At 40.7% G+C, this 14,106-nt stretch overlaps 1 protein-coding gene across 8 annotated transcripts in view; it reads left to right on the forward strand.

Annotated features, from left to right (window-relative positions):
• GRHL1 (grainyhead like transcription factor 1) overlaps positions 1-12,496 on the forward strand; it is a 75,794-nt gene extending 63,298 nt beyond the window's left edge. For all 8 annotated transcript variants that reach the window (XM_069235915.1, XM_069235914.1, XM_069235916.1 and 5 more), the window contains exons 13-16: positions 1,389-1,477; positions 4,321-4,406; positions 10,167-10,231; positions 10,869-12,496. In XM_069235915.1, coding sequence (XP_069092016.1) covers positions 1,389-1,477; positions 4,321-4,406; positions 10,167-10,231; positions 10,869-10,983 — 355 coding nt within the window. In that variant the 3' untranslated portion in view covers positions 10,984-12,496. The remainder of the gene's footprint in view (positions 1-1,388; positions 1,478-4,320; positions 4,407-10,166; positions 10,232-10,868) is intronic.
• Positions 12,497-14,106: the final 1,610 nt, after the last annotated feature.

Genomic DNA, 14,106 nt, shown 5'->3' on the forward strand with positions numbered 1-14,106 from the left:
TAGAGACAGTCGTCTTTTTCTTTGCTATCTAGATACGACTTGTACAATCACACCATCCTCACTGACATGACAGGATGGATGAGAGGCCGCTTGGGGGACACAATGAGGATCCATACTCCTTTTGCATTTCCTTGCCCAATTTACCAGCCTCTCAGAATCAGTCCAGGTTCAGATGACTTTTGTACATCATATCTAGTCTGCTTTGTACTGCTCATTGATATCTTCAACTGTGAACAGTTTGTGTGCTGTAAATCAGTGTAGTCCAAGCATGAACATTTTGTAAGACTCACACCTTGTCACCCTTTTGCTTTTATTTTACTCTAATGAAAATATTTAGGGGGCATATTATCAGGTTCACTGCACTATCAACATTTGCATAATTAAGCCCTTTCCCCAAATTGCGATCACATAGCAAAGGGGCAGTCCTTGTGGATTTTCTGAAAAGAAAAAAATAGTTGTGGGTTTCCCTTAGTGATCATGAAAGAGCATGCTGTAGTGCCAGCACCAGCCCAGAGAAGGCTTTTCCCCTCGTCCTGACCTCTCTGTACCTGATTATTGCAAGGAGACTGTAGTAGGTTAGATCATAACTTTCAGAACATATTTTACCAACCTCTCACATGTAAATGAGGGTTGGAGTAGTAAAATGATATGGATCCACAGGCAAGGCCTTAAGTCATATACTAGTAACCAGTGCAGGCCTGCCAAACTGGTGTAATGTGGCTCTGAAGAGTGGTTTTAGTAACTGCCAATTTTGTACCAATGAGTAGCCCTAAGTAAATACGTTATGAATTGCTTGAACTTTGTTGGATGATGGCAACTCTTGCTCTTACTATGAAATATAGCCATGGGCCTAGATTTACCAATAGTTGACAAGCACTGCGCAGTTGTTTGGTGCACCTGTGTGCTTTTCTAACACTAAGCAAATGGACACAGTAGTAGTGCATTGCTTTGCTTCATATGAGTGCCCCGTAAAAGGAGATGAGATTATACACAGCCAGCTGTACAGTGCTAGGCATGGCTCCTTGTCCGTAAAGCCTATGAATACCTGATTGAATGAGAACCTTGTTTATTGCAGAGCTGCAACTTGGATCAGCTTTGTTGTGCATAAATGAATACTTAGGTTCGTTCTGGAGTATGAACAACGGCCTTACAATCAAATTCAGCACATTCTGAAAATGAACCTTTCCCAAATTACGTTTTTGAGGGCAGTACTCGTCAAGCTTTCCTCCTGCTGAGAATTTTTGAGTTTCTGCTGCATTTTTCGTAGTTTAAATAAGTAGTAAACTGAAGTAAATGTGCACATTGAACTGGTTTGAATTACTCTGAGAATCCAGTGCTGATAAGTTTTAATGATGCCTTCTTTAAAGTGTGTTGTTGTGTGCTTTCAGGTCTGGGATGAAGCGATTGTCCTTCGTGGCTGATGATGAATTTCCAGTACCGCCTGTTAAGTTGGCCAGGATAGAAGAGCCTAAGCGAGGTATATCTCTTGAATTCCCATTTATTTTGTGTTTGCATGACCAAAAACTCAAAAGCTTAATGTAAGCTTGTTTAGTGGGAGGTGGACTTCAGTCTCCATAACTGTTACACAGGTGTTACTTTTGCGCACGTGAGGAGGGTGGGAGTGTTACTATTGATTTCTGGTAGAATTATATCCTTTAGTTGGGTGATGTGTCACTGCCTTTTAGGTTTATCTTGACAGTACAGCCGTCTACAAGATGCATTGTTACAAATTCCATTAAGTATGATAGAGTGGGCTTTGGCTCTGCCTAGAGTAGTGTCACACACTCAGTGTCTACTATTGGCTACATGTTGTATCATTCCATCTTCCAGAAAGAGTTTCTATTGGAGTGTATGGGGAACTATTTTACATCTGAAAAGTGCATTCAGTCATCATCATGTTTGTCACATTCAGCATTTTATCTACTATCTGCACTCTGTACAGAAAGCAATCCTTTTTGCGACCAGTGAAAATGTGCTAAACAGCATTTGTGCATGCAACACATGGAAACTGATTCGTACATGTTTACATGATTTAGCAACTGGAGCTAGAGCTACTGGGTTTGCCACCACTTGTTTAATTTGGAATATTGAAAAGTGCAGTTTGCCACACGCTGGTTATCTCTGAGCGCTTTACAAGGGTCCTGCATACAGGTGTCCATGAGCAGGGATCTGTCCTGAGATTTTGATGGTTCCGCATTGTGTCCAACTGGGTCTAAACTTTGTGTTCCAGTTCCTTTGCCAATTCTTTAGTGTTCACGAGTATGACTGTAAAACCTTGTGTGTAGAAACTATATATTCCTGGCACCTTCCTCATAGGGGCAGGGAATTGGGCAGTTACACGGCACGATACTGCAAATAAACGTGATGCGTGAGACATGTACCACCCTGAAGACCCCCTCCAGTATTCCACCTGCACTGCTGCTGCTGTCCAGGTCTTATCACCACTGGTATGCGTATACACCAAAGCAGCACCCACATCACTCACTGCCAGTTACCCCAGGGCACGCCTTGCAGTTGACAGAAACATGGTGGGACGCTGGCAGAGTGGAAAAGGGCAAAGAAGGTGGCGATGGAGCCCGGATCTTTTCAGCTTTTCTCCCTGTGTATATGGTTCCTCTCACGCCTGTGCCAATAACGTGTTATGAGTTTTATGTAGCATGATGTGCCTTTAGGTTACTTCAGTGCACTGGAACTGGCAATGTGCAGCTCCACTCAAAAGACTAGAAACAAGGGAGATTGAAGTCCTATCGAAGGGGCAGCACCCTTATCCAGGGCTCGTCAATTGCGACCCTTAATCTGTCAGGATTTCCCTTAGAAATCAAGTCTGAACACCCGAGTCTCTCACTTTAGCCATAGTTTCCTTTTGTTTTCTGAGGACGGGCACTTGCAGTCCTGGAAGAGCTCCTGCCTGCACTTTCAGTCCACGGATGCACCTGAACGTGCATTTAACAGTGTTCCTTTGCTTACAAAAACTGAGCCTAAAGCGTTGAAATGCCAGCACATTTTCACCCGCATTTAAGCGCCTCCCACAGCTAAATGCCATCCCACAGCTAGAGTGTACTCCCAGCACGTTGCCTGATATCGTACCTAGAGAGCCATGTATTATTTTGCATGGGGCTATTAATAACTGAGTTTGTGGTTACTATGGGTTCTAGTATAAAAAGCCATGAGCTAAAGGACAGCCGTCCACGGGTTTATGTTATTTTGACTCCGATATCTAACAAAAACCCATGCCATCCGGAACATGCGGCTTATTATAGCCCTCCCTGCGCTACCTCAGTGTACCTGTACCTCGGCTGCTCCACCTGGGAGTGACTGTGACGCAGTCGTGTACCTTGTCCTGCAGAGCAGGAGCACGTGAGGTCAGCAGCAGCGCGCGCCAAGCCGCCCTGTGTGACCTCGCGCGCTTCCTCGGCCCAGTTTAACATCACGAATTGTACTTCACCTATCAGGGAGGCAGGCCGCGCTGTAAACCTTTGGACCTTGGCGGCCATTACTTTGGGTGAAGTATTTAAAAAACGCATCAGTAATGTTCTGGATGAGAGAGGGAAGGCATTACAGGCTGCTGGCCCTTGTTTATGGTAGATCCGATTCTTTTATGCAAAGAGGAAAAGATAAGTGGAACTGGGCATGAATAGACACTGCAACGTTCATGTGAGAAACTGAGGAAATATGTCTACGATAATGAGAATAGAACAAAAGGAGTGGATATGGGGAAAGACTACTAGAATGAGGGGTCCAAATGCTAACTTGGCACAGGTTAGTGATATTATTCTCATTAAGCGGAAAGACTGAGCAGGAAGGGGCGAGATAGAGAAAATGAATGCATTATCAGGAACACATATTGAATTCCCCAAATGTACCATTTTATGGGCAGGGCTAAATAAATTAGAAGGATTCAAGTACCTGCGACCATACATGAAAATGATATTGCAAGTCATGTCAGAGTTCATGATCTCACACAGGGCTCTTATCGGCGTGTCGAACATAGATGTAGGAGGGCTGGATTCATGCCAACATTTCAGGATAAGATATGGCAAAATGCACATAATTGAACTGAATGAAATGGTTAGTGATTATTCTGAAAGTCTGGATTGGATCCGGCCCTCTTGGATCTTTGGTGTACACTCATGAGCCACATATGACACAAAACCCCTTGGTAAAGAGCAATATCCTTAAAATGGGGTGTAGTTAAATGCTAGATTTTAACAGGAGCGAACAAGGAAGGATGTTTTAAAAACAAGTTGTGATGCTTTAATCTCCTTTGTCTATTGTAATAGTTTGTTACAGTGTGTAATAATATTTTCCTTTTTCATGAAGTGTTGCTGTATGTCCGGAAGGAGTCCGAGGAAGTTTTTGATGCGCTCATGCTGAAGACCCCTTCCTTGAAGGGTTTGATGGAAGCTGTAAGTTATGTTGTCTTTTTTTTTCTCTTGAGAAGTTCAGGTTCCTAAACATATGTCCTCACCGTCCCTCTGCCATCAGTTCACACACTTTTGTGCTTGAACTTTACTGATTCACTTTAGCAGTCCTCCTAGAAGCTCCTAATGTCACACAAATTGAGGGTGGTGGCCAATGATCTCTCCTGCACAATAACACTAATTGACTTTGATGATTGCACAGACCCAGTTGACCTAAAGTAAGTGCCATAAAAGCCACTACACAGTCTTTAAACGTCGCACTAAGTAGTCGTGTTCTAATGCAGCAAGAGATCTACCTATGCTTATGTCGACTAGTCCCATGTGGCAAACTCTGAGATGTCAGCAGCTTTTTATAACTTGCAATTCCTATTAACACTGACATCCTTCTTTTACTTCTTGTAGCACTCCTGAGTACCTCTTCCAAGATCTCTCTCCACTCTTGACCATTTATGTAAGCTTGGCCTTTGTGAACCCTGGATATGACCATCACCGTAGGGACACATGCTGCTGGAGAGACATACTACTGCAGGCTTGCCTCCAATCAGAGTTAGTTCCATCCTTCCACCATCCTTTATCACACCGTCTTTAGCAATGTGCAAAACATATGACCGATTGACAAAGACTACTTTCCAGCACTTTCAACAGTTGAGATGCATCTTCAGTGAAATGCTTCTCTTTTGTAACGAACCTGCTCTGCTTATTGTCTGACGTCATTAGCAGCAAGAATTCCAGAAACAACGATTGCCATAGTTTTATAGTGTTCAGGAGTGAGTGAGACCAGTAATTGCTGAATGAAACAATTTACTGTGCATCCCTTTTTAAGGTTTATGTGTAAGCTAGGTTTTCCAGTTTTCAGGCTCCATTCCACAAAAGTCTCCCAGGGACCTAAATAAGAATAGCCTGCCACTTACCTTTGCTAATTGGTAATTTTTGTTTACTAATATTGGCCATGTACATGGTGCGCTTCAGAAACTAGATTGGCTCCTGCCACTTACAATGGACGGGAGTCATTTTATTGACCTGTGAAGGGTTACATTTTGGACCAACTCCACCCTGATAAGAACTTGTAACCAGCAGGTCCCACACAGTGTATTGCAGCTAGCGTTGAGTTCTTTTAAGCTTCTTCTTGTGTTGCTGTAGTAGTTCAAACAGCATTGTTTTTTAGTGGTTCGTTTAGAAACAAAGTCATTAAAAACAAACAGAGTACGTTTACCCCACCCCACAACAATACTGTCATTGTATGCCTTTGTGAGCTCACTGTTCTTTTGGCAGCAGCTCTGTTTGAACAACAGTAACCACTGCTTTACTGTCTAGCACATTCCGATATTGTCTTTGGATTCGAACATTTAAAGGGGAGGGAGGAGTGGAGTCACCAATTGTATATCTAAGCACAATCATTTTCATGCATTTAGTTTACTCCCGCATTCACTGTTTACCCCCTCCAACAAGTTAGTTGACACCTGCTCGTGTCACTTTCTGATTGCTTGCTTTTGAGTATCCTGACCAGTTTTACTGCTTTTATGTAAATTCTGTCTTTGCCATCGATTTTAATTTTGCAACTGAGAGTTTTGTTCACATAGAGCTACTGACAAGGAACAGAGTTCAAAGCAATGGAAACAACATCAGTGTTGCTGTTTTAGCCATCTGGATTGTTATGGTGTAGACAAAGGGCCTGATTTAGAACTTGGCAGATGGAATACTCCGTCACAAACATGACGGATATCCCGTCCGCCTTAATACGATTCCCATAGGATATAATGGGATTGTGGTTGTATCATTGGCACCTTTTGTGTTGAAATTGAGTTTATAGCACTCTGTAACATAACATTTATTATTGCATGATTGTAGAGAAAATTGTGACAGAATGGGAGGGAGCACATTTAATGATAATTCAGACTTTGGAACTAAATAGATGTTCGCCTATAATCACATCTAACGCAGCGAGTTCTCAACATTACCAACTTAAACAGCTCAGTCTTTTTACAACAAAACTACATGGTCCTGTACATGGACCAGAGCACACTATAAATATAATCACAGGAACTTTTGGACTCAGGTCTGCAATGGAATTAATTTACATTGACAGTAGCTCAGAAAACCAACTGCACTATGAGGCCATAGTACCTGCAGACTCTGCCTTATGCACATACCAAGAACATTACACTAACGGACATTTCTCTAGCCATAAATTAAACAACCAATGTCAAAGCCAAAAGGTCTGACTTTTTGTTAGGGTTGGTGTTTGGTAATAGATGGACGAGCTTATTTGTGTTCCCACAACTGCCCTAGAAAGAAAATCCAATAATGAAGTGGCATTGTTGGCTACAACAATACAGAAGCTGGGAATATGGCTCTTTGCTGAGCAGACTGCCTTGACAAAGTTAAGCTGCACCCTCAAAGAAGTGCCATAAAAAGAAGACACAAGATGGATTTTGTGTTGAAAGCAGGAAATGCAAAATGCATACACAGCAACATTATATATCGTAGATACTTTTGACAAAAGGCCGATATTTTGTTGCATCTTTGAGAAACCTGTGTGAACGTATGTCTCATTTGTGACCATAAAGAGCTCTAAAGTGAACAACGCGTAATAACGACACCAAAGCAAACCAAATTAACGTGCAAGAGGGATTAGTGAATAGCACGGTGACCTACTGACAGGCGGGGGTATCCAAACAGCAAGCACATCAAAAGCAAAAAGGCATTAATCAGCAATTTATGTATCGTGTCAGTAAAGTAAATATATTAAAGAACACACACTGGTTCTTAGTGAAAAACTACGTTTTGTTTCCTATGCAGTTTTAAAAAACACATTCCTTTATCCCTGCACCAAAATCTGAATGGAAGCACAAATGGGACATTGTTATCATCCTTGAAATGCCCTGGGCTTGATGGAAAGCCTATCCAAGCACTGTCAAAGCACGAGGAACACATGAAAGCGGTGGAAACTGGCCCATCGACCACTATCTTCCTGTGCTACTTTTTCATGAGCTTTTTAATTTAAAGCTAAAGCTGTCTTTAGCCAGATTTAAAAAGATACTATTTCCAATAAATCCATAAGTTGTAATTGTAACATACACCGCTGGGGCTTTTGCACTCACCCACCCTACCGAGTCACGTATGCACCTTCTGAATGCTGTCAGTCTTGTTGCTGATAAATTATGCGGAGGCACTAGCATCTCAAGGGCATTGTGAAATGGAATGCCCTTTTCAGACCAGCATCACAAATCTGCCAGTGTCCCTTTTACTTTTCAGATGCCAATATCTCATGTTTATATATCATTGACTTAGATGTGTTGGTGTTTTTACGTAGCCGAAGTGTGTGCTTGAGCTGACACTTAGCAAACTCTGGAAACCGTGTGTGTAAATAGTGACGTGTGAAGTCTGTCGCAACCAGTGGCCACACCTAGTTTTGTGTTCTACATCTGTTGTCGCTTGCCATTCATGCCCTCCTGAGCAGCGATTGGTTGAGAAGTGAATACTCTTTAAAGAGTGCGCAGAAGTGTGGAATTTATCTCAGACAGTGTAGTGTCTTAGCACTTCTATTTGTTACAACTTTTCACCCCCACAGCGAATAATCGTAACCGTAATCGCTCAACCATGTACAAAATATATGAAGGAAAACTGATTTTCCTCACAAACAAGGGAGCAAGAGTCATTGGCAAAGCACAAATAAATTTTGTTTGCATCCCATGTCACCCATCTTTTTTTTGGAACGTTTCGTTTTCATAGGAATGTAACCAGTGGGACTATTTGTATTTCAATAAATTAAGAGCATACACAAGCAACCAATTAGTAAGTGGTATTGTCCCTGAGTTGCTTCAGTTTAGCAGGTTTCTGCAAACGTATTTCAAACTTGAATGAAAAAGTCAATGTGTGATTTGTGCTTCAGGCTTCTGTCCGCTTTTGGAGGCTTTTGACTTTTCTTTCTGTATTAATATATTAGTGGGAAAACACATTATAAAAAAAAAGCCACTGTAAAGAAATACATTATCATCATGAAAATACTCTATATCTACGAAATAAAAGAAACAGTTCAAAATCATCTTACATCCTACAACAGACAAGAAAACATCTTGGTTTCCATTAGCTTTTCAGCTTGACTAGTAGTTAGTCACTTTCAGTTTTGAGATACTCTGACTACCAGCTCGTTTCAGCCATGGTCTATTTTTGCCGTATATATTATTGTTCGAAAGACTATGAGACATATTTAAGAAAAGTGGCGCTGCACACAGTGCAGCGCCACTTTTCTTGCACCCCTTAGTGCCCCTCTTATGCCACCATGAGGTTGCCAAATTTAAAATACGGCACACCATGGCGGTAGTTAGGGGACTAGCGTTAAAAGTTTTGATGCTAGTCTGGGGCTTTGCAGGATAAGCGTAATTTTTTTTACACTAACCCTGCAAAGCACCCAGAGGCCCACTGTAAACAATGGAAGCCTCCTTTTAATGCCTGCTTTGAGCAGGCATTAAAAGTGCCAAAGAAAATGACGCAAGGAAATCTCAGATTTCCTTGCGCCAATTTTTTGGCCCCCCTAACGTGGAAATGCCCCCTTTGCATACATTATGCCTGGTGCAGGTATAATGTAGCCAAAGGGTTACAAAGTGGTGTAATGCAAGCATTGCACTATGTTTTAAATGTGGCGCAGTGTTTTTTGGCTTTCTAACGCCACATTAGCGTAAAAAATGACACTAATGTGGCATTGAAATGGCGGTAGGGGTTCTTATATATGCCCCTTTGTTGCATTTGTGTTTCACAACAGATGTCCTGCTTGGAATGTGTGTCAGAAGGGTCTTTACACAGAACTTTTGATTGAACCTTTGCTGATGGCCTGAATTTAAAATAAAAGAAGCATTAGCAACGCCAATCTGTCTTGCATAACTTTACATACAAATGACGCTGGTTGACATTGCTAGACCTTATGTCATGTATAGTTCAATATCTGTCAATCTCAATATTGTAGTCCTATGTCTATCTGTCAAAATAGATGTTTTATCTTCGACATTGTTGCCGCAGTTTTTCTAGTGACCACTAGGTGGCAGTGAAAGGCAGAAACTGATATTTGTAGCTGGCTCGATTCCCAGTGGTATGTTCCTAGCAGGACAAGTCACGACTCTACTAACAGCGAAGCCAAAAAGCTTGTGTGAGAAGGTCGAACACTGAAAGTGAGGAATGCAACAAACAGGAACAAGCCAACTCTAACTGACACGAAAGCCATTCAGTCTAAATCAAGGATTGGCTGCGTGAAGTATGGTATGCTTGTTGTCTGTAGTGAGGCCGTAAAAAGGGCTTTTATAGAAAGGTAAACAAAGATGCCCTGCTGGGAGTGTAACCTGATAGCGAAGATCTGCTCTTAATATCCTCGGTGACTGTTTAGAATATTGCAAGTTTTTAAACGAGCTTTGACAGAGTGGGTTGTACTTCCACAGTTCTTTTTCGTGTCCTACAAACTTTTTTTTTTTTTTTTTTAGTTTTCTGAATTGCCATTATGGAAAGTAGCCTGTCTGTTATTTCACAATAACACATATATTTATTATGATTGGCTGTCAAGGAGCCAAAATATAACCCATGCAATCTCATGCGTATTATTCTTTGCCTTGTATGTTTCTTCATGCTTTTTTTTTTAACCATTTTCTAAGTCTCATGTTCTATGCCCATAAGTGTTTGTTAAGATATTGAATTGTGAATTGGTAGTCTGCACTATATGTATGACATATTTGTAAAACACAATTTTTTGCATTTTAGATTGCCGAAAAGTATGATGTCCCTTCTGAGAAAATTGGAAAAATATTCAAGAAATGTAAAAAAGGGTAAGTAGTCAATTTATACATCTGGATGCGTGTACGCTGTAAACATTGTGTCATTTATTCAAACAAATAGCCAATACAATCAATTAAAACCTTCCAGTACAACATTCTAAAATTTCATGAGCCTTCAGCCTACACATGTTTTGTCTGTTGGGCAATCCAACCCTTGACTGTCTCACAGCCTAATCATTCATAGTATAATTTCTTAGTGTGATAATCTCTAGGTTCCCACATGCCAAACATATGTCAGTAAACATGTAGTCCATATTGCACCTCATTGCCAAAATTGAGATGGTGAGTGCCCAAAAGGAGAGGTATCCTTTAGGGATCCCCTCTATCCATGCACCTATGGAATGGGCATTGCTCATTAATTTCCTTTATGATCATCATTGAAGTATAAATACATAACCCCTCCCATGTTCTGCAGATGTCTCCTTCACCTCTGCTGTCTGGAGTAGCATTTGGCACATGCAACATCAAACAATAAGCAAGTGAAACTAAGATGTTGTCTTTAGCAGCGCTTGGCTATTAGGCAAACAGTGTGTCCATGGTGTTAATTTGCAAACAATAAAGTACTAATAGAAAAGTTGTGAATTAACCTGTAAATCTGGAGATTTCATGCATGTTTGTTTTTTCCTAGGATCCTTGTGAACATGGACGACAACATAGTGAAGCATTACTCCAATGAAGACACCTTCCAGCTACAGATTGAAGAGACAGGAGGGACATTTAAGCTGACACTTACCGAGATATAAGGTTTAGGTGCAAGACTCAGTAGTTCAGCCAGTTGGCTTCTTGGTGATATGATGTTTGCTACACCAGGTATACTTTGCCTACTCCAAAGGAACTAATCTGTTACCTGTGAACCTGGAAGGGCCCAGCAGCATCTTCAGACATAACTCGTCGTGGTCAATGTAACATAGTTCAACGAAATATTGGGGGCGAGGCACGTGAAGCCTGAGTCCGTCTTCAGCGACAGAAAGAAATGCATCTTTCGCTCTAGGTGAATTTATGATATAGAGGAAAAGGAAATAGCATTTTTTTTTTTCGTTCAGTGCATCGGCTAGTTAACAGTTTTTGTCTGTGTGCAGTACTCTCACTTCTTTGTATTGGTTACTGTCCTGGGCAATGTTACAAGCATTGATTTTAAACCTTCTCATTAGCTCACCTGAAGTGCAAAACTGCCTATTGCATGAAGAACATAAACACTTAATTGTAATATGTAGGATTATGCTGCATTGTATAGAAGTGCAATACATAATGGGGAAAGACTGTAAATTTGTACATACTCAAGCAGGTGTCACACATATAATATATATATACATATATATATAGATGATTTTTTTGCCTGTATATACTGTAAAGCACATCTTAACACTTACCACATCTAGTAGTACATGTATTTATATACAATAATTGCAGCAAACTGAACAAATTCCAGGTGCGCAGGACCGACGATTGTATACTTTTAGTCAAAAATTAGGTACGTACAGACAACCAATAGGACTACGTGTATGCCCCCTATGTAAAACTAGGATCAGCAGACTTTTCTGTCAATCTGGGAATATAGGAACTTGCACACTGCAAACTCCCTGTTGAAGGACTCGCCCTGTATGGTCTTCTATCAGGATTGCACTTTTATTCGGTGTTAACCCAAACTGAAAGGAAATAAAACTTAAGGAGGAAGGCCTATTGTAAATAATTAGGCGAACTACGATTCCCTTTCCTTTTGGCGATATAAAATATGTATCTATTTATGTAATATACTAAATCATCTATTTTCCTAACCAATGTGGTTAAACGGTGGATGGAGACCAAGATCCATAAGGGTCTATGCTATTTATATATATTTTTGATGTGCAAACAGATCTAAATATTCTGATTTATCAGGAAACTGTAACCATGGAGAGGGATCTTTTTACATATTTTTGTACATATGGTATATATTTATATATATTTTGCTTTATTATAATTATTATGGACTTTTATTACAGAAAGTTAACGGGTATGTTTAGATTCAGGGAACTGGAATCGATCGTTTGTACGAATACAATTTTTAATGCCGGTTTTTTTCTTGTGGTACCAGAATGTGGCATAGTGGCTATAATAATGTGATCTACCTCTCTGGTCTGAAAATGATTAGTTAATCGCCTCAAAAACTGATACATTATCACATGAATATGACCAGAATGTATTGGTGTTTTTAAACTACATCATTGAAGCTGTTCATTATGCCAAAGCGATTACATTTTATATTTCAATTTCTAAGTGTGTCTCTTGTGTCCGTTTTAACTCTTAAAACTGCAATTAACTATTAATGAAATGCGTTTTATATCCCACGCCAAATTGTTACATTTTCCCTACCTGTTGTATGAATTGTATTTTAGAACAAGGACATTTTTTAGACAATAAATATTAGTTATCACAGTCTACATGTCACTCCCCTGCAGCCCTCAGTAAATAATATTCCAGAATAGAGACACAGGCTAAACCTGATGGGTAGAGTAGACAATATAACTTTTGACAAGGGTAAGGTTGCTGGATAAATGCAAAGATACCTGCATTGCAGGCAGGATTGTTGGTGTGCAGGAAGGGACACCTACCTGCCCCAAAACAATCCTACAAGGCTTTTTCCTTTGTGTAGAAAGAGATAAAAATGAGCAGAACTAAACATATTTCTCTTTGTTAGGCCTCTCCTGGGAAGGTGTAACATTTTGATGCATTCCCAGGTTTACAATAGTTAGTAAATGTACCAAAAATGTCTTGGCAGTACAGTGTTACTCCAGATTCACTATGCCACGTAGAGACACTCAACGTGGTTCAGTGTGGCATAGTGAACCTCACTTAAGGACTTACGTTGCCCTTGAGTGACTTTGCATGACACAAGAGAAATACCATCACTTAGTAAATCGGTGCCAGAGTTTCTAGCAGACCCTTTCCTCATTCACCTCCTACTGAAGCAAAAAGAACCATTTCCTGCGTTCCCAGGTCAATAATTTAATTAAACTGCCTGCCCCCAGGCCTGCCCTTACTGGCTCTTCTGGAGAGGAAGTTGTCTGACCCAGCAATCCAGGGTTTTATGAACCAAAGGCATGATTGGAGTTTGGTGGGCTACATCACCATTTTCCACAGCCATTAGAGGGATTTCCAATAATTTGGAGAGAAAGTGTCACTATTTTGTCTCTATAAGAAGAGGTGGGTCACTGACTATGAAATGGTGACCAGGGTGATAAATATCAACCTAAAGTTCAATACCAGAACGACCGAGATCATGACCCCCGGACAATGGCCAGAATGCCTCCATGTGGGCCAAGGATCTCGAGGGCCTTCCAACTGCATCAAAAGAAGTCAGTAACCTAGGGGTAAGCATAAGTTCAGACTTACCTTTGATACCACATGCCAACATCATCACAAAGACCGTCTTCTATGCAACAAAAACACTGGGTAGCATCTTCTCATACTTTTTAGACCAGCAAAATACTAAATAAGTTACCTTCTCACACTCATAATCTCCAAGCTTAACTAGGCTAGCAGCCTGGGTGCATCCATATTAATCATATGTAAAATACAGTGAATCCAAAATACTGTCATAAAACCCAATCTCTACCTTCACCCAAGAGAACCCATGACTCCAGTCCTGAAATTACTCCACTGGATGCCTACAGCTCTAAGGGCAATGTTGAAGGCACCATGCTTTGTCTACAGACCCTCCCAAGAAAAAGGACCAAAGTAGCTACAAGTTAAGTTCAAATAATGCAAACAAGACAGGACACTGTGTTCCAGGCTTGCACTGCAGATCATTATATCCTCTGCAGAAGAAATATGTAAGGGAAACCGCTTTCTTAGTACGAGTAGGGTTTTGGGAAAATTACATAATT

Source organism: Pleurodeles waltl, chromosome 5, assembly GCF_031143425.1.
Source record: "Pleurodeles waltl isolate 20211129_DDA chromosome 5, aPleWal1.hap1.20221129, whole genome shotgun sequence".
Taxonomy (NCBI): domain Eukaryota; kingdom Metazoa; phylum Chordata; class Amphibia; order Caudata; family Salamandridae; genus Pleurodeles; species Pleurodeles waltl.